This window comes from Tripterygium wilfordii, chromosome 19 (assembly GCF_013401445.1).
Source record: "Tripterygium wilfordii isolate XIE 37 chromosome 19, ASM1340144v1, whole genome shotgun sequence".
In the NCBI taxonomy this organism is placed as follows: Eukaryota; Viridiplantae; Streptophyta; class Magnoliopsida; order Celastrales; family Celastraceae; genus Tripterygium; species Tripterygium wilfordii.
The window spans coordinates 3934175-3954233 of NC_052250.1; the positions used below are offsets into that span (position 1 = coordinate 3934175).

Here is a 20059-nt window from a genome sequence, read left to right on the forward strand (position 1 = left end):
AATTTTGTTGTATTTGAATATGAATCTGGTTTTGATACTCTTGATCGTTCATTGTGTTAAACCTTGATGTTGATACTTGGCTTTGATTTTTCTGGTGTGAATATTGTCAGCTCATTGTGCTCATGTATGATATGATGTCCGGTTTCGATGTTATCTTGTGGTCGTACGCTTGTTTCGAAAGAAATGTGGTTTGGATTGATATACTTATTGCTGGCTGTTGGGTTCTATAGGTGTTTGAAGGGTTTGTTTTGAAGGTTTTAGTTGTATGTAATGGTTTGAGTGTAGCTTCTAATTGTAGAATGTTTTTTTGATTGACAATGATGAACTGTGACTCAAAATGGTATTCAATACTTCTATGATTATATTTGTAATTTGTGAGGAACGTGTATAGCTTGCTAGTCTGAATTTGAATCAGAAACCATGGTTATTGGTGACATAAGAGTTGTATATATATATGGTGTGCGTGTATATGTATATGTGGCGTGTGTGTATCATATGGTGTGTGTATATATATATATATATATATATGTTGTATATGTGTTGGAATATGTATATATACAGCTTGTATGCTTGTGTATATGTGTTTATATGTTTATAATGTATAAAGACTTAATTTGATTGGAATCTCAATAGCATTTTAGCACAATTTTGCCCCATTTTTGTGTTTGATGTTGGATTTGGACTGGGTTTGATCCCACTTGGGCCGAACTTGATGTCACTTAGGCTGGAATACATATTTGGAGAATGGATTGGGCTTAAGTAATGGACCGGGCTTAGTGGCCATATTTGTAATGGACCGGGCTGGAATACATATTTGTATTGAAATATCCAAATTTAATTAATTTTCTTCTAATAAAACAAAAGGCTAAAGTATTATATATATCCTTAAACTATTTGATTTTTCTTGATTCTATCCTTAAACTATAAATTTTCTTGTTTATATCCTTAAACTTTCGTTTTGTAGTCTATTTATGTCCTGAGTCAATATTATGGTGTTGACTCTGACAAATTTACTAAGGTGGCATTCAAACTCCAGTGATCGTACCTAACGTGTCAAAAACAAAAATAAATTAAATCAAATTATTTCCACCCGTGAAATTAACAAAGAAAAAACAAAATCTTCCTTTTATCATCTTCTTCCCAAATCTCCCTGCAATTTCAGATTCCAACCCCTCAAGGCACTCTCTCTCCAAGCATGATAGAGTCAAGAACTTTCCCTCTTCCAGTTTCCTCTCTCCGCGAGATCAAGATTGTCTTGATTTCATTTTGATTTTAATTTTCTACAAAGATCTGGATTATGTGGGATCAGATCCAACAAGCCGACCATATCCACAGCTGTCGCTGTTGTACTTTGACCAATGAACATTAATATATGGGTCCCAGTACGTAGAACTGTCGAGTCTCACAAACTACCTACAGGTGGTCAACCAAACCGTGTTGACCAAACGCGTACGGTCTAATATTATTTTTGGTTAATCCAAGTAAACCACTTGGATTAACCAAAAAATATTAATTATGCACATCCATTAATCATCTTTCTTTCTTTTTTTTAAAAAATTTTAAATTTTATAGTTACGTTTGTAATATCAAGTAATTGTAAGAAATGGTGCAAATTTAAAGGATAATTATATATCTAATAGGCAGGGGCTGAGACAGAGCTGGGTTACATTGGGCTGTATTTCAACCCAAATTCTTTTAGTAAAAAAAAATACTCTTTTTTTGTGAACTTTATAAAACCAAACCATCCTTTAAAAATGATTCCAATCCCAGAACACAATAATATTTTTTTAACCTCATTTTTTCTTTAAAATGTGTTTGATAGAAATGAAAATTATTTAAAGGGACAAACTAAGTTTAAGAAAATTAACAAAATACCACAATTTTTTTTTAGGGTTTTGATTTTTAAATGTCACAAAATTACAATTTAAACATAAAAAATTACATTAAAGATGAAACCACTGCCTCTTTAAGTACCGTCACATTTAAACATGCATATTCATTGCAAATATCATTCCAATGACGTATGTTGTTACAAAAAACCCCGCCCAAATTTTTCATACGGATAAAAATGATATTGTTTTAATATTAGCATACCCAACATCATTTTCTGACTCCATCCTTGCTCATATGTGATTATATTCGATCACCCTATTTATTTTACATTAGAAAATTTCTTTGCAATACAGTCACAAAAATATTTTTTATTAAGCATTGATAGGAATTGATTCATGCTAGTATAAAGTATCTTGGACCTACTTTATGTAATTATTTTATATATCTCAATGTATTTTAGACTATTAGTGTATGCATGATCTTATAATTCCCTTCATTACTGTAGCAAACTAGTCCTAAGTCCTAAATATATATTATTTATATCATCAATCCCACAAAGGGTAGATGCGTACATTTATAATTTATTGCTTGATAGATACACACACGCATCCATATCCTTGGTATAGGTAGTTTTCATATATGTGATTAACTTGCCTTTTTTTCCCAAGTCTACTCTCCATATTCTTCCATAAAAGCAAATTAATAGTGTTCATTCTAAACTCAATTCTCTGTCTCTCTATACATCTTTAGATTTCTCTCTTCCATACAAAATCATTAGTAGTATTTCTAGTTATACAAAAATGTTACCTCATCAACTTCACTTTGTATCCTTGATTGTTCTTTGCTTCACTACTCTTGCATTTGGTGCCACTCGATTACCAAACGATGAAGGTACATATCTCTCTCTCTCTCTCTCTCTCATATATGTATATGTGTGTATATATATATATATAACCAAACTATGAATGTTATTGTGAATCGATTCCATTATATATTGCAAAAATGAATGAATGAACTAACAAACTAAGTACTCGTAAGGTTCAAATCTTTTTAGCTCAAGATATGTCAAGTCCAACATGCAGGGGCACAACGAGCATCAAATATTAGGGGATGAATTTTTTATAAGGGGATCCGGCGGCAACGCCGCAATTCCTTTTGGATTATATATATATATCACTTGTTAATATTAAGATAAAAGTAAAAATTATATTCATAAATTTGATAAAATTATTATAATTATTGTTTCCGATTTATCATGTTTTGGTAATATTTCATAATAACATTATTAGGAATTCGATCAAACACTTATTTCTAATTGACGTATGTAACTAGACAATTATTGAGCCATTCATCTTCTATCTCCTATTCGATTTTGCAATCACTCATAGATGAATTTGAGGAGAGAATTCATCCCATAGTATCATCATTAGTTGTTTCATCTTTTCGGGCATACTTATTAAGTTGGGCCTTTAGTTTGGGGTGGCAGGGGTTTGTTGTAGTAAAAACTACAGCAAACCCCGCTGTAGGTGATTTGGATCACAAAAAAATTTTATTTTATTTTGAAAAAATTATAGATGTGTAGTTTATGATCTAACGAATCCAACGATATGTTTTTTGTTCGAAACAAAAATCAAATTCATCGCGATCCAGACATCGAATGTTTTGAGTTTATATCTGACGGTCTAAAATTGTTAAGCATTTTTCATGGAGCATATGATTTTTGTTTTGAACAAAAAAATATCATTGGATTCGTTAGATCATAAACTACACATTTAAAATTTTTTCAAAATAAAATAAAAAAATTTCACCCTTAAATAGGTATTACAGTGGGGCCTACTGTAATTTTATTACAGCAGAGCCCCGACACTCCTTAGTTTGTTAGTGTATTGTCTTAGGCTCACATTATGTAACTAATCATTTATTAGGTTAGGGGATATTTATTGAGTGACCTACTTGATTTAATTATATGTATATATAATTTATTACACCCCTGCCCACATCATTTGGATAACTCAAGTGATGTAGGTTTTATAAGAAAATCCAAGTCTCTACCACTCAATTAAGCATTTTTTTGGGCCTACGTAGCATTAAGTGAGACGGACCAAGAAGAATAAAATCATGCTGGTCTAATATATTTACCAGAATCGATAAACTCAAAGCGTACAATATCACTGATGTGAGTAGAATTTGGATTTTCAACAATATATATATATATATATGTAATGAAGTTAAATTAATTTAATTATATATTATTGATGATTAATAAATATTAAACTAGTTTTTTGTTTTTTTTTTTGTTGGGTTTGATGAAATATTGCAGTGGAGGCATTACGTGAGATAGCAAAAACACTTGGGAAGACAACCTGGGACTTCAATGCAGATCCATGTGGTCAGGAAGGGGGATGGGCTAACCAGTACCAAGAAAAAGGATATGAGAATGTTGTCACCTGTGTCTGTAACAACACCATCTGCCACGTCACTAGCATGTATGTCTCTCTCTCTCTCACATAAATGTAAGGGTGTAAACTATCTAATTTTTAACATGAAAATAATTGATCAATCAATTGATTATCATCAATGATTATTTAGGTTGATTATCATTTTATCTCTTTCTATATCTGTCAAACTTCCAACTCAACTTCTTCCTCATGAATCATATCAACATCCACGTCAGATTACCTATACGTGATTCTTTCTATACGATTCACGAGGCCTCGTAAAAAAACACTTCTACAATAGATTATCTATAGGTTCTTTATTTTAAATAATATGAACCATCTGTAACTCTAAAAATTCTTATTCCTAACTTTGTCTCTTATCCGGCCAGAGAGAGTTTTAACTTTAGACATAGATAATTGTACAAACTACAAAGCCAATGGCCCCTCAATTGAGGTTGTTAATTACGTGATACCCAAATTCAAATCTTCACTCCTATTTACCTAAAAAATAACGTTATACAAATTCAGTTTGAAATAATTTTACGGTATCCTCCAGATATACCAAACCATAACAAAAGTGTAGAATTCATTACCAAGTTATTTTATCCTCTATGACCTTTAAATTTTGTGTACTAATCGGCCCATTAGCAACCAAACAATGTCTATGGACGGTGTTTTTAATTTATATTTATTTTTATCTCATGTTGAACTTTGCACATTCTCTGCCATCATCAATTCGATTCTGGGCATGCCCAGCCCTGAGACTAGTGTCCTTACTGCGAGTATTCCCTCAACAACTTATTCTTTAACAATCGAGTCTGTAATAGTTGTACCTTGTTCTACTGCGAATTCTTCTTCAATTGCTATTAGTTAATTGCCCTATCTGTTACGCTCGCTTGCTTGCTGACTTACGCCACCTATCCTATTATTGACACATTAGGCCAGGAATAATAGTAAGTTGAGCTGAGCTGCCTATCTCGCTGTGAGAGCTACCTAAGCACTGTTGAAGGCACTCAAAGAAGAGTGGAAATAGTCGTAAATAAGGGAGGACTTCTCACTAACACTTTTGACTCACTGCCTGTTAAGTCCCACATCGATTAGATGTGGGAAGAATTCCTTATTTATAAGGATCAAACCCATACTTAATAACTAACAATGCATTTTCTTATGATTAAGTGAGTTGGACCTAGCTGACTTGTTTGGGTCTAAGCAAAAACAAAGTCACGCGAGTTTGATGTATTCACGGGAATTAAATAACCCAAGACGAACAATATTGTTGGTGTATATGTTGTTGTGGATTTACAACATTGCCAAAAAGTTTCTTCTTGTGCCCTAACGTTGTGTTCATAATATTAGAATATAGTAGATTTAAAAAAAAAATCAAAGTCCTAAGTTATAAACCCTAAAAACTAAAATCATAACTCCAAACTCTAGTATTTCATTTTCAAACGACAAAACCATTATTTAACATGATTTTGAGGAATAATTGTAACAAAAAATTGTAGGCCCTCTAAGCTCTAAGGCCGTAAACCATGTTACATTTATAGGCCCACTAAAAAAAGCCCATTTATTGTTGGTTACACAGTGTGCTCAAGGCCCAAAGTCTTCAATGCCGTCTTCCTCCAGAGTTAACAAGGCTGCCTCAGCTGGAACAAATGTGAGTACGTTTCCCATTTTGCCCCTGCTCTTTCGATTTAATTGCCGCTTCAAGTTCTAACCATGGCAGACCCACTCAATCTCTGCTGCAACTCCATTGTTACAGTGACCTTACTCGCAATTACCTCAGCGGTACAATCCCAAAAGAATGGGGTTCCATGAAACTAGTCAATATGTACGTCTTTTCTCTTATTACACAGAATACTTGAGTATAGTCTCACTGTATGTATGTATGTATGTATTCATGATCTTGTATTTTCATTTTTCTTAAATGGGTATGATTGCAGCTCTCTTGGTGGGAACCCGTTAACAGGTTCCATCCCAATAGAATTTGTAAACATCTCCACTCTTAAAAGTTTGTAAGTTTGTCATGACCGACATTTTATTCTTTCTGTTTCTGGTTGATTTCAATTGCTTAGATTATTAAGAACATTTGTTTACTATGTAATTTCTTGTTAATCTTATATTTACAGAGTGGTTGAGTTTTGTCATCTTTCTGGGTCTCTTCCTTTCGAGCTTGGACATTTGCCTGCCATTGAAAGACTGTAAATTCCCTTGTTAATTTTTTCTCCATTGTTAGCTTAATATCTTTGTCATATCACGTTATTAATTTGAAAATGAGTATTGGGTTCAAGATTGATAAGATTAGAATGGCTGAATTTTTTATATTATATTATATTATTCAGGTTTCTAAGCTCAAACAATTTTACTCGGGAGTTGCCTCCAACTTTTGTTGAACTGACCTCATTGAAGGACTTGTAAGTCTTTCATTTATCATTGTATGGTCAAGTTAAGCAATGCCTTTGTGTTTTGGATCATCAATTTGGGCTATTGGACATGTTGCAGCCGAATTAGTGATAACCAATTCATGGGGAAGATACCTGATTTTATCCAGAATTGGACAAAACTTGAAAAATTGTAAGGATTTCACTGTTCTTACGTCTATTTATTGTTGGCTTAGTACCTGGATGCTACGTGTTTGATCGTTTGCCTGAACCAGAATTTGGTGATGACAGGGTAATACAGGGAAGTGGCTTGGGTGGGCCTATCCCTTCGGGCATCTCTCTTTTGGAAAATATGAATGACTTGTAAGTGAAATCTTCTGAATGATGTCTTTTAGTCAATTCAAATGCCTATCCCTGCTTGGTGCTTATAAATTTTTTCTATTCAAATAAAAAAAATTCAAATTGATGGAATCAACTTAATATGTTATTGTTGTTGTGGTTGAATTTCTTTACGCAGGAGAATCAGTGACTTGAGTGGGAATGAATCGACTTTTCCATCATTGAGTAGTATGAAAAACCTTGAGACACTGTGAGTGAAATGCCTTTTCATGAAGCAGTTTATTTAGGAATTCTTGTAGCTTATACACGTTCCTATTTCAGGATATTAAGTAGTTGCAATATAGTTGGACAGCTGCCTGACCAGCTTGGGGAGATGACCAATCTAAAAACCTTGTTAGTATCAATTATTTGCAGTGGAAGTTAATTTTTCTTAATGGCTAACTTCATCATGACATGATTCTCTAATGTGTTCCTAAATGGTTAGAATCTGTAATTTTAGTCTCTTATGGACTAATTCTCATGCAGAGACCTCAGCTTTAACAAACTTACTGGAGGAATTCCGCCCAGCGTTGTTAGTCTATCCCGCATTGAAGTTATGTAAGAACTGTTCTTTCTGTTTATCATGCACTTCCTATGGAAATATTATCCCTTTTAGAGAGTGTTTGTTATTGATGGATATGATTGGTAAACTCATAATTGATGGGGTGTGTCCGGCAGCTCTGGTTATGCAAAACTTAGATACCACCTAAGCAATCTTTTTTTTGGGGGGTGGGGGATTGGGGCGGACAGCAAATACCAACTGGCAATAAAAGTCAAAGTCACTAGCATTCTGATTTGTTGAAAGTTCCTCTATAAACCTTATATTACACAGTCTATTTGCCAAATTTTTGTGATGGACAGATTCCCCTTTTTCCTAGGAAAAACTAACTAAAGTTGTGACGTAAATATAATCATTTGAAAGACCCTTTTTACTCATCATTGGCATTGTACCTTAATTTAAAGACTGAAATGAAATTCCACTAAATTCTTGTTGAGATTGAAATTTCTTATCAGAAACAAGAGTGTGTTTTAAATATGTTGAATGAATTCTACATTATGGAAAACTGGAGAAGTGCTTCCTACTAGAAGCTGCATATTTGAGACTATTATCAAGAATGGATATGAATTTCAAGTCCTTATGTTTTAGAAACAGGCGAAAAGCCCATTGCTATGAAAAATGTTTGCATGTCAAGGTAATGGATTTTAATAATTTCTCTATTGGGTTAGTCCAGGGTTAGAATTCATTAAATACAATACGTCCAAGTTAAAACATTTGGAAAAAATTGTAATGTAATTTGAAATGCCATCTTGTTATATTTGAAGCTAGCATCTTCATCCCTATTAAACTATTTTCACGGTTTTAGTTATTATATAGGTTTCTTACTGGGAATGCTCTAACTGGGGCAGTGCCTGACTGGTTGCTGACAAAAAGCGCCAACATGTAAGTTCACTTTCTAGTTCTTTTGATGTAATTTTATGAAGATGTTATGATTTTCTTATTTGCTAATCTCCAGATAAAAACAGTTAAGCACCTTTGCTGCCTTCGCTCTCATTTTCAGTTTTGAACGTTTTATGAGCTACTGTATGAAAGTATGAATTTTATGCTCATGATATTCTCAAGAAGATTGTAACACATATTATAATTCTGTGGTGCAGTGATCTTTCATATAATAATTTTTCAGTTCATGGATCTTGTCAGCAGCAGAGTGTGTAAGAACTATTACTTCTAATCTCATCATCTTCCTTCTTCCTCTCTCCACCCTGCTCAATTCTCTTATGTTCCTGCAATTTGTTAACTAACTGGAATAACTTTTTCACCCTATTTCTCTCAGAAATTTGTTTGGGAGCTCGTCAATGGGAAATGTTTCGTAAGTTTTAAATTACATGCATTATAACCATGTTTTCTTTTTATGTGACACATTACACTGTAATGATGATTGTTCTGTACCATATATTATTCTGCAGTGGAATGGTTTCATGTCTAAAGAGCTTTCGTTGTCCAGAAAGTAAGTAAAATTTGTACTTTCCCTGGGACTGTTTCCATTGTTTCTCATAATTTTTTGGCCAATTTGAGCTAATAGAATCTTTCATAGTCGACACCTACTTCTTCCAAACTCTGGAGCTGAAACTTTTTGGATTTTTTTCTATGGTTAAGAAATATAGTAGCTAGATAACATGGGAAAACTTGATCATCCTTGCAAATGTATATTACATGATTAGGTTTCCAATATGTTAGAACAGATCATCTTAGACAGAGCAACAGCACAATTGTTCCCTCTTGTATTAAGTTGTGTGTTGTTCTGTCAGGTCAAAGGAATATATGCCACAGGGAAAAAGAATTCGTATCATGTGGCATAAATTATGGATAACCAGTTTTTTGTTGTTCCCAAATTCTTTCTTTAGATGTAATTTTTTTATTCTTTTGCTAAATGCTAACAGAACCAGCATTTTATATTGGTCTTCCCATTATAAAGTCAGTGATAACTACTTTTGCATTCATGTATGAGGAATTTTAAAAATCTATATCTTGTTTTCTTGTTGAGTTTATGGGTTTTTTTCCTGGTAGGATGTGAGGGTATTTCTTAATATTGTGAGAGTATTTGCCAGGAAATAATTCTAAGCGAAATTGAATCTTGGGACTGTAGTCAACTAGTCTAGATTGGTTTTCATCTTCCTTCTTAGTCAATTATTTTCACGGATAAGGATACTGATCTGTTATCACTCTGGTTCAGCATTTGAGTATTTCCATATAAATTGTGGGGGAGATGAAGCGACTCTCAATGGAATTACATATGCGGGTGATACTGATGCCGCTTCATCTGCAAGTTACTACCAAAGTAAAAGTAATTGGGCTTTCAGCAGCACCGGCAAATTCACAGAAGATGGCCGATCTCCAAAATCTTATACCTGGAAAAATACAACTAAACTAACTGAGAACATTCAGGGACTGTACACGGAAGCACGCCTTTCACCTCTCTCTCTAACTTATTATGGTTTCTGCCTTCGAAACGGAAAGTACAATGTTGACCTTCACTTTGCAGAGATCATGTTTACAGCTGAAAAGGAAAATATAAGCGTCGGCAGGCGTATATTTGATGTTTACATTCAGGTTATCTATAAACTAATTCCCATTTTCCAGAGATTTTTATTTTCTTCATTATGCAAGAAAGTCAACACTCAGTTACGTTGTTTGGCTTTAACTTGCTAGGTATCCTTCTGATTAAGATTGATTTCACGTAAAAAATGTGTGTATTTCAAATTTGAAGTGGCTTCAATCATTAAGAAAATGTATTATTTCAGGGAACACGGGTTTTGAAGGATTTTAATATTGAGGATGAAGCAGATGGACTTGGTAAAGCAACTGTCAAAAACTTCCCTGCTGAAGTAAACAATGATACCATGGAGATCCGCTTTCACTGGGCTGGAAAAAGGACTACCGGTATCCCTGTTAAAGGAGTTTACGGTCCTCTGATATCTGCAATCTCTGTGACTCATGTCGGTAAGTAACGTGTGTCAAGATAAATATCTGCTCTCTCAGCTAGTCCTGGTAGAATTTTCATGAGTGGACAACTGTATAATTCCTTGTTCTTATTCATATCAAAACATCCAACTATGGAATCACATGCAAACAACCACATACGTACGTCACTGTACAATTCCATTATTCAAACCATCTAACGATGATAATTTTATTTTGGCTGCTATCTTAAATCCATTGAAATAAATTATAAAAATTGGTAACTTATAGTACAGGATCTCTTCGTTAGAAAGAGGTTGCGATCTAATGTTACTGATTATGAAAGACTCTCTTGCTTTTGTCAAAATGAAATGAAATTGTTAAATTTTGTTCTCTTGCATTCCCTAGAATAATTTTCTTGAGTTCATGCCATGTGCTCTACCACAAAAATGTGAAAATGCCATCTCATATAACCATCTGATTTTTTTTCTTTGTCAACACAGATTATAAACCTCCATCAGAAGGAGGAAAGAGTGGTACGCCTATAGGGACTGTGATTGGAATCATAGCTGCAGTAGCATCCGTTATTATCCTTGTTCTGGCTAGTTTTTGGTGGAAGGGCTGTTTAAAACGTAAAGATGCTGTTGGACTAGGTAGTTTGCATTCATTTTTAGCATTATGAAGATGTACCAGTGTCCTTAGGAACCTTCTCCTCTCTATGAAGTTTACTACATCATGTAAATGCTCTACCTATTATTAAATATTTAAATAGACAACCAATTCTCATCATAAGTAACTCGACAGATTTGAAGGGCCTAGATTTACAAACTGGTTCATTTACGCTGAGGCAAATTAAAGCTGCTACAAAAAACTTTGATGCAGCTTATAAAATTGGGGAAGGTGGTTTTGGCTCTGTTTACAAGGTATTTAAATGAAATTTATTTTTCCTTGATATCCAATTCGATGATCACTCTGCTGTTGGTACTGCATGTATAAAAGACTCGAATAATTCTCCTTTTGCAGGGTTTTCTCTCAGATGGTGCCATAATTGCAGTAAAACAGCTCTCTTCCAAGTCAAAGCAAGGAAATCGGGAGTTTGTGAATGAGATTGGGATGATCTCTGCTCTGCAGCACCCTCATCTTGTAAAGCTCTATGGATGCTGTATTGAAGGAAATCAACTGTTGCTGGTGTATGAATACATGGAAAACAACAGCCTTGCTCGTGCTTTATTTGGTAAATTTTGAACAAGGACATTGACCATCATGTCTACATAGATGAAGTTCTATTTTATTCTATTTTATTATTGTTAACCTTTTTATACCAGAAGGCCCAGACGAATGTCGGCTGAAATTGAACTGGCCAACAAGACTCAAGATCTGTATCGGCATAGCAAGAGGTTTGGCTTTCTTACATGAAGAATCAAGACTGAAGATTGTTCACAGAGACATCAAAGCTACTAATGTGTTGCTTGACAAGGATCTTAATCCTAAGATATCCGATTTTGGTTTGGCAAAGCTCGATGAGGAGGATAATACACACATAAGCACCAGAATTGCTGGCACCTAGTGAGTGACTATACTTTGATACTTGGTCCATTTTTTCCTTTTTAATTGGAAGTTAGGAGTACCTAATGGGAAACAGTTCGAAATTCTAGCATAGCAAACTTCAATTAAAACATTAGTATGTCACCAAGTCTTCAAATTCGAGAAAACAAAATTATAACGTTGCCCAATATAACTAGAATGCATGGCAGCCCATTGTCATTTACTGAGTGCGCTAAGAAAGAAAATTTAGCAATGTAAGAGCTATATCTTTCTGCTAGCAATTAATGGTTGCCATGCCAAACAAGGAAAATGTTACATGATATGTCCCTTGCCATGCAGTGGATATATGGCTCCTGAATATGCAATGCGGGGTTACCTAACTGACAAAGCAGATGTGTATAGTTTTGGGGTCGTTGCCTTGGAAATTGTCAGTGGGAGGAGCAATACCAGTTATCGGGCAAAGGAGGAATCTTTCTATCTTCTTGATTGGGTAAATTACTTCTTGTATTTTCCTCTAATTGTTCATTTTTGTTGTTCTCCTTCGTCTTCTCAGGCAGCTTTAGCATTCAAATATGTCATTCTTGGGAATCTAATGCTGACCATATGAGCTTGTTTACCTCTGAATATTGTTGATAAGTTTGGAAGCTTTCTGAACGACAATGGAAATCTTCTGCTAGTGTGTTTTTTTTTTCCTTTCCTTTGAAACATAATGACCTTTGATATACATATTTTCTTCTTAATAGGCTCTTGTTTTAAAAGAGGAGGGAAAATTACTGGAATTAGTGGACCCGAGGTTGGGTTCGGAGTATAAACAAGATGAAGTGATGGCAATGATTAATGTGGCTTTACTATGCACTAATTCCGCTCCAGCACTTAGACCAAGTATGTCTACGATTGTCAGCATCCTTGAAGGTAAATCTTTAGTTCCTGAGGTGGTTTCTGATCAAAGCGGGTTGGTCTATGAGATGAAGAGGAAGGCAATGAAGATGTATTTCAAAGACACAGCAGAAAACGGAATTAGCGGAAGCCAGAGCATGTCAATTGACGGTCCATGGACTGCTTCTTCATCTGCAGCTGATCTATATCCAATCAACCTGGAGTCTGATTATTTGATGAATAGAAATTAAGGAAACTATCTGAATCAGTTCTTTCAGCTACGCATACTTTATATCCTTTGGTTATTTGTTGTTCTATATGCACTCACATACTTTAAGATATCTGAATCTAATGCTGTATTTGTTGTGGTGTTGAACAAAAAAATCGAATTAATTAAAAAAAAAAACGCGTTAAAACCTGAGTGGTTCTAAGCCGTTGGATGCAAAATATGTAACATTTTTTTTTTAAAACATATGCAATAGTGGGATACATGATTCAACAGTCTTATTCGTTAATTTTGTTTGTTGTAGTATTTGTTAATCAATGGAAGTATTAGGGTGATGCAGTCCTTCCAAAAAAACCAAACAAACAAACCAATCGAGTTCAGGTTAATTCTTGATGAAAGAAAAAAAAAGAAAGAGAGAAATAATAGTGCTCATTTTGTCATTCATTGTGTGTAGTCTAATATCATGGGGTGGCTTGGATATGTTGTAATAGTTGTAAAGCCATTCAAAAAAAAATCTAAAAAATTATTAATGTGTTTGGATCGAGTTTACAAATCTAACGACATATTTTTTGTCTTAAACTAAAAATTAAATCGAACATGAAAAATATATGAAAATTATGAACCATTAAATATAAATCTGAAACATCCATGTTTATCTTATTATGAATTTGATTTTTTGTCTGGTATAAAAGTTATACTATTAGATTCATAAACGAAATCAAAACACATTTATAATTTTATTAAATTTTTAGAAAAATGTTAACTAACTCATTTTTATTACAACGGGATCCGCTGTAAAAACAATTACAACAGATCCCCAAAATCCAATATTATGTGGGCCTCTGAACACAAGAATCGGTGGCTTTACTTAGATCCATGGGTCGTCATCATGTATACACAAAAGCTTTTAAATAGCGAACCCAACATTCAACTGTGATTTGCTTGTTGCCACCAGCTGTGGCCATGGAATTCACTAAATCATCCAAAATATAAAAATAAAAAGAAGATTCATTCTTTCTAGAAATTTGACCATTTAGGAAAATTAATCAATTTATCTGGGGGGCCCACATCTGTATCATTGTGTGTCTTTGTCGAAACGCTGTCGTTCAAACATTGGAGTCTTCCATCACCGTGTGAGCCTCCAAAATAAGACAAAAGTCTGAAAAGGAGTCAAAAGACAATAACATGGTTTTTGGGTTTGGTTCTAGACGTTACTACTTTTTATTGTGGGATTTTCAAGATATTTGACATATTCGTAAAGCAAAAGCAAACAAAAACTTTAATAATCTCATCGCGTCGGTCTATTTATTCTCCACAGCATTACGTATTTATAATAAAAAATCATCCATCCATAAGAATTCATAATGTATGTGATATATTTATTAAATAAGATGACATCACATTATTTTATTTTTTTTTAAATGAAACTTTAAAATATTATTTCTCTCAAAATATATGTTAGATTTTAAAAAAAATTAGATTTAATATGTAAAACTCTTTCTAAAAAGATTCATTATTGATAGATTTAACCTATACATTCTTAATTATATTATTTTTGAAACAATATATAAAAATTTATAACGTTAAAACAATATAATTACATATAAAAAAGTATAACAAGATATTACTCTATTAATTAGAAATAATATAATGAAAGATTTTGTTAAAATAATGTAACTGATACATCATTATAGACGATTATGAAATTGACACATCATTTCCGATTTACTCTTTAGTAGCCGCCCACTTATGCAAAGTCCCATGTCAATTAGTATTTATTTATTTCTTTATTTCTTTTGGAATCTTCTGTTTGAGTTTTGGGTCTACTAATTGTCGGAATTCGAAGACACCTGTAGGAGAATGCAGATAAGGACATAAAAAAAATAAAAAAAATTGAGCAAAATTCATACGATGGAAATCGCACCACGTAGCATCTCACGTTGTTATTTCGGCCGGCCTTATCTTCTTGTTTTTTTTGTCCCCAACAATTAAAACGTCCACTTTTTACATAGAAATTATCAAACAAAGAGGATAGATTGAAATAACATAAAATACATTTAAATGATTAAATTAGTCTTAAGATTTTATTTGAAATTTTACTATTTAGAATTTAGAGTGTAATTTCATAATCTAGAATTTACGATTTAAGATTCAGTATTTAAGAATAATCGTTTAATATTAAAGATTTATTTATTTATAAGTGTCATTCAACTTTGGTTGTGAATTTTTTTTAAAAATAATTTAATTAATTGATAAATAATAATATAACATAATAAATCAAATCTTCACTTAATTATACACTCAAATATTGATCGGATGACAGCTTTGAGTTACCAAAGTAAAAGTTTCATGCAAATTGGGGAGAGACGTGGGGAGGAATGGTAGCTAGCTTTGTCTTGAGTCTCTATCGGTTGTATTAATGTTCTTTCTTTATATGGATCCCACAACTAGGAAAAAATGATGAAATTAATCTTTTTAGTGTCCCACGTCGTAGAAATTAATCTTTTTGTCTGTTCCAACAATTTATCTATTATGGGGGCCTCACACTGTCACACAGAGTCGCATGGAGAATTATAAATTTTAAACCTTAAATATAAATTTTGAAATTTAAATCATAAGTCATATATAAATTTTGTATAGTACATTAAATATTTTATCAAATCAGGATAAATTTGTCATTAAAGAAAAACAAAAAAAATGTCTTTAAAAATGTGTCGAACCTTTTCTTTTTACAATTAAGTTATTGTATTAATATTAATATATGAGTAAACTTTAGCAGGTGCCCTGCGTATATTTTAAAGGAAAAAAATAAACAGTGCAATTAAATTACAAAATAGTCTGTTTATGAGCACAAAGGAGCCGCCCATTCATTGTCTGTTTTCCGTCTGTCCTGTAGTAAAAGAAGCCGGACCCATTACATTATTTAATCTTGTTTTTATCGCCAAAAGATAAGGGAAGTGGCCCGTGGTAGACTTTCGTCAACACTAAGCTACAATGAAGATAAGTTAAAGTATTTATTTTTTTTTAAAATAACACAATTTTAAAAAATTAAATACGTAAATAACATATATATAATTTTTATTATCAAAATGACACATTATTGACATTAGGGCACTTCAATTAAAACTCTATAAATAGTTGTGGATGTAAAAATCGGAATTTCTTACCTGACATTTCAGTTTCGTTATGGTATTATGCGTTTTAGACTCTCCTCTGGCCTGCATGTATTTATCCGAGCACATTTCAATTAAAACTCTATAAATAGTTTTGAATTCAATCCAACTATGGTATTGTGCGCTTTGAATCCTCATCGGACCCACGTATATTTATCTAAGCGCATTTCAATTAAAACTCATTTATCCGAGCACATTTCAATTAAATCTCTATAAATAATTTTGGATGTGGAAATCGAGCTTTTTTATCCTGACATTTCAATCTAATTATGGTATTGTGCGTTTTTGACGCTCTCTTGGGCCCGAGTTATGCATCCACAACCATTTATAGAGTTTTAATTGAAATGCACTACCTATAAATATTTCGGGATAAGTAAGGCAAAAAATACTAGGATTTCCGATTTCGTGCCTATAAATATTTCGATAGATGGAGATATATTTTTTTTTTTTATAGAAGTATAATAATCTAGCAGATCAAAAACACAATCAAACCAAACCATGATGTTAATTGCTCTTTTCTTCGTACTCTAACATTGGATCTCATATCCAAGCATTTCAAGGATCAATTACAATTACACTCAACAGTTATGCCCAACATTTAAACTACTGTAATGCTTAATGCTTCCTCAATTTACTGCGAGTCTTGGAACGCATCAAGAGCATCGCAAACAAAAACAGAGTGAACCAGAAAGTAACTAAACCAACAACGGGAAGGCAAATCATGTAAATGACGCCATTGCTACTTAGCTTCTTCACCTTCCCTTCTCTCTTTCTCTTCTCCAATTTCTTGTACTTGTCTTCATTTTCTCCTCTCTTCCCCCTCTCTCTCTTCCCGTTCACCAAAGAATCCTGTAAAATTACTAAACTCTCCCTCCCATCAAAGCTCCTTCCATCAATGTCCTTTATCTCCATTGTTATGTCATCCACATGCACCTCCCCTCCGTCTATCCCGCTACACGTGACCACTACCCTGCACTCCGCGAACTCCGACTCTACCGATCCCGGCCGTCCACCAGTCTTCATGACTGTTGAATAGTAAAGTTGAACCTCCCCTCCAGTGCAAGGCCATTCCACCAAAACTGGCCTTCCCGACGACAAATTGGCCGCCCGTTTCGCAGCCGGGTCGATCACGATCCAACTCAAACTCAAATTCTCTTTCAGGTCTTGAAGCAACGCATCGATTTCACCGAATTGTTGTATTGGAGTCGAAACGGTTTCCTTTTGCCCCAGTAACTCGATCTTGAAACGGGAACAGAGAAATTTGGTTGTGGTCGTGTTCGTTTCTCGAACCTTGGAGAACAGAAGCTTGTTCTTGTAACATAAATCGACGGCCGAGATTAAATCTGACGGTTCAGATGAGAGATCTTGATTATGGTTTTTGTGATGGAGAAGAGGAAAGGAGTCAGAGAAGAACGAGCGATGACCGCCGGGGAAAGTAGAGATAACTTGACGAACCCGCGAATCATTGGTGGAGCTCCATAGAGTGGAACAAATTTCTTGCCACAATTTACCATCGGCAGAGAGAGCGAGAAATTGCGTGGATGTGCAGGACATAGCGGCGAGAGATGGACCGTCGAGTCGGGTGAGGATGTGGGTTTGGATGATGTCGGAGTTTAGTGTGGAGAGAGTAGTGGAAGAAGCGGCCATTGCAGTTCGATTTGGTTTAGGTTATGGTAGTAAGTAATTTATATAAGGCTGAGTATGTTTAAAAGTCAATAAAAAGGAAATCCCCACATAATTAATTTAGCAGTTAGTGGTTAAACTAGGGGTGGGCAAAATTATATATGGTCCGGATGAGAGAATTTGTTGCATACAGATTAAACCAAATTTAGACAGTTAAATGTTCGAAATTTGAATTCAAATCAAAATTTTTATCCTATTTAAAACCAAGTTTGGGTTCAAATACAAAATTTTTTGTTTGATTTACTTTTCTGAACCCTAACTCGGATTAGGTTATTGTTCAATTTATTTTTCCAAACCCTGAGTAGGATTAAGTTTTTGGTTGATTTACTTGTGCGAATTTAAACTAATATGTGTTTGATCGATTGATTAAGTACGTCCGAAATTCAATTCGGATTAAGGTTCGAACATGTAAATTTTTTCTCAAACACGTATTATTATACAACTCGGAACCGACGTGGAAGCAATTTTTTGCCACGCCTAGGTTAAACCCAATATGTCTCCATCAAACGCAACCAAGTGGAAGTTTTAATTAATTGCAGAAAAAAGAAGATTTTTTTTATTAAGTTTATGATGTGGCTAGCTACAATGACAGGTTTGAAATCAAAAGCAAGTGTGGGTTGGCGTAGTTACGTGGCCCACCATTTTCACCGTCTTCACCACTAATTTTTCTCATTCTTGAAAGCTGAGAGGGAAATATACCTAATACACAACTGTTTGGGACTTGCACCATGTGAATCATATTCAACCACCAATGACTTGCTAGCTAGCTACTCTTTTCTTGTCTATATTCTTGGAACACATATATGTTCCAAGAGATAAAAGATCCCAACAACAATGTTAATTAAATTTTTGATCATTACAAGATACTCAAAACTTCATTTCGGTCACTGAAAGATCATATTTTAAAAATCAATCACCCAAAAATTTTATTTGTTTCACATTGGTCACTCAAATAGATTTTGGAGATTTCGATTAGTAATACGTTGATGTGTTTTGTTGACCGTTACACCATTTAATTACGCCTAATTGACATGAGGGCATCAAACACAATGAAATATTCTCAAAATTTAAACCAAATAAAAATTATCACAACAAACACGAATGCATGATGTATCGACCCAAACAAAAGAAAAGGCGAGTCAGATAACGATGACAGTCTTGTCAACATCTACATATGTATATAATGATATATATATGTATATATATTTATTTATTTTTCAAAACGGGAGAGGGAGGATTTGAATCCTAATCACCAAGGTCATACACACCATCTTTACCACTCCAACTAATAATTCAGGTGTGTATATACATATACATATGTTCAACGACAAGTGAACGAATTTGGGACTCTTCCTTTTCCTTAATTTCCTTGCCGTCATATTCTTCACCTAAATTTTGTACAAATCCCTTTCGTTGATCTATATATAGATTAGTGTGATAGAAGTCGTAAAAGGCCTTCTTGAACACGCATCGTAAATGTTGGGCAATATTTCATCTACTTGCAAACAAACTAGGAAAAGAAAAGGCATCCTTTCATCTACTTGTTCCAAGTGTTTGTCTTACAATAGAATTTCATTTTCTTCTTTTTTTTTTCTTTATTTGAGCTTTAAACATTATACATAATCAAAAGCAAATATGAGATTAATTTCAAACTCAAATCGTGTATTTGTATCTTTGAAATATGTTAAACAACAGTCATAGATTACGTTAGAGATTACTTCAATTGCTGCGGAAGAAGATGAAGATGAAGATGAAGATGAAGATGGAGGAAAGACTGAAAGATTACCTAGAGTTTTCATGCAAGAGATTGATTAGTGCAATCCTATAGTTACCTGTTTTTCTCTCTAATAGTATACAACCCAAGACAGTCATACACACTCTGTAGCACTCGGCTCGAGTAGACGGTGTCACAAGAGTCATTCTGCCATCATAAAAATACAATCAGATGTGGACTTCTTATCATCCATATAGTCTACATAATCAACATCACAAAATCCAACTATGTGGTTTTTCAATATGTCAACATGAAATTATTAGTCCCCTAAGATATCTTTCAAAAACTTATATTT

General features: G+C 33.8%; 2 protein-coding genes across 5 annotated transcripts; one reads left to right on the forward strand and one right to left on the reverse strand.

Moving 5' to 3' along the window:
- Positions 1 to 2553: 2553 nt before the first annotated feature.
- LOC119986076 (probable leucine-rich repeat receptor-like serine/threonine-protein kinase At3g14840) lies at positions 2554 to 13267 on the forward strand. 4 transcript variants are annotated; one of them, XM_038830625.1, is made up of 24 exons: positions 2557 to 2724; positions 4154 to 4319; positions 5857 to 5928; positions 6034 to 6102; positions 6215 to 6286; positions 6401 to 6472; positions 6614 to 6685; positions 6774 to 6845; positions 6944 to 7015; positions 7170 to 7241; positions 7313 to 7384; positions 7517 to 7588; positions 8406 to 8471; positions 8687 to 8740; positions 8863 to 8898; positions 8996 to 9036; positions 9763 to 10139; positions 10331 to 10529; positions 10991 to 11140; positions 11292 to 11410; positions 11511 to 11721; positions 11816 to 12053; positions 12372 to 12522; positions 12776 to 13159. In XM_038830625.1, exons 1-24 carry the CDS (start codon positions 2634 to 2636, stop codon positions 13157 to 13159), a joined length of 3000 nt encoding a protein of 999 aa, XP_038686553.1. In that variant the 5' UTR covers positions 2557 to 2633. The 4 variants fall into 4 exon arrangements, with proteins under 4 accessions (XP_038686555.1, XP_038686553.1, XP_038686551.1 ...); XM_038830623.1 differs by having other exon boundaries at positions 2564 to 2724; positions 11813 to 12053; positions 12776 to 13267; XM_038830626.1 differs by having other exon boundaries at positions 2565 to 2724; positions 4214 to 4319; positions 11813 to 12053; positions 12776 to 13267.
- A 3655-nt stretch (positions 13268 to 16922) lies between these two features.
- Positions 16923 to 17861, reverse strand: LOC119985491 (F-box protein At2g27310-like). Its single transcript, XM_038829783.1, has one exon. The coding sequence runs from the start codon at positions 17859 to 17861 to the stop codon at positions 16923 to 16925; it is 939 nt and encodes a 312-aa protein (XP_038685711.1).
- Positions 17862 to 20059: the final 2198 nt, after the last annotated feature.

What these genes read in the sequence shown, in the direction of transcription:
- LOC119986076 (XM_038830623.1), top strand. Translation starts at nt 2,634, where the DNA reads ATGTTACCTCATCAACTTCACTTTGTATCCTTGATTGTTCTTTGCTTC. An exon ending in ATCTCCACTCTTAAAAGTTT is followed by an intron (nt 6,287 to 6,400) that starts GTAAGTTTGTCA and finishes TTATATTTACAG; the next exon opens with AGTGGTTGAGTTTTGTCATC. An exon ending in TATTTGATGTTTACATTCAG is followed by an intron (nt 10,140 to 10,330) that starts GTTATCTATAAA and finishes GTATTATTTCAG; the next exon opens with GGAACACGGGTTTTGAAGGA.
- LOC119985491 (XM_038829783.1), bottom strand. Translation starts at nt 17,861, where the DNA reads ATGTCCTGCACATCCACGCAATTTCTCGCTCTCTCTGCCGATGGTAAA.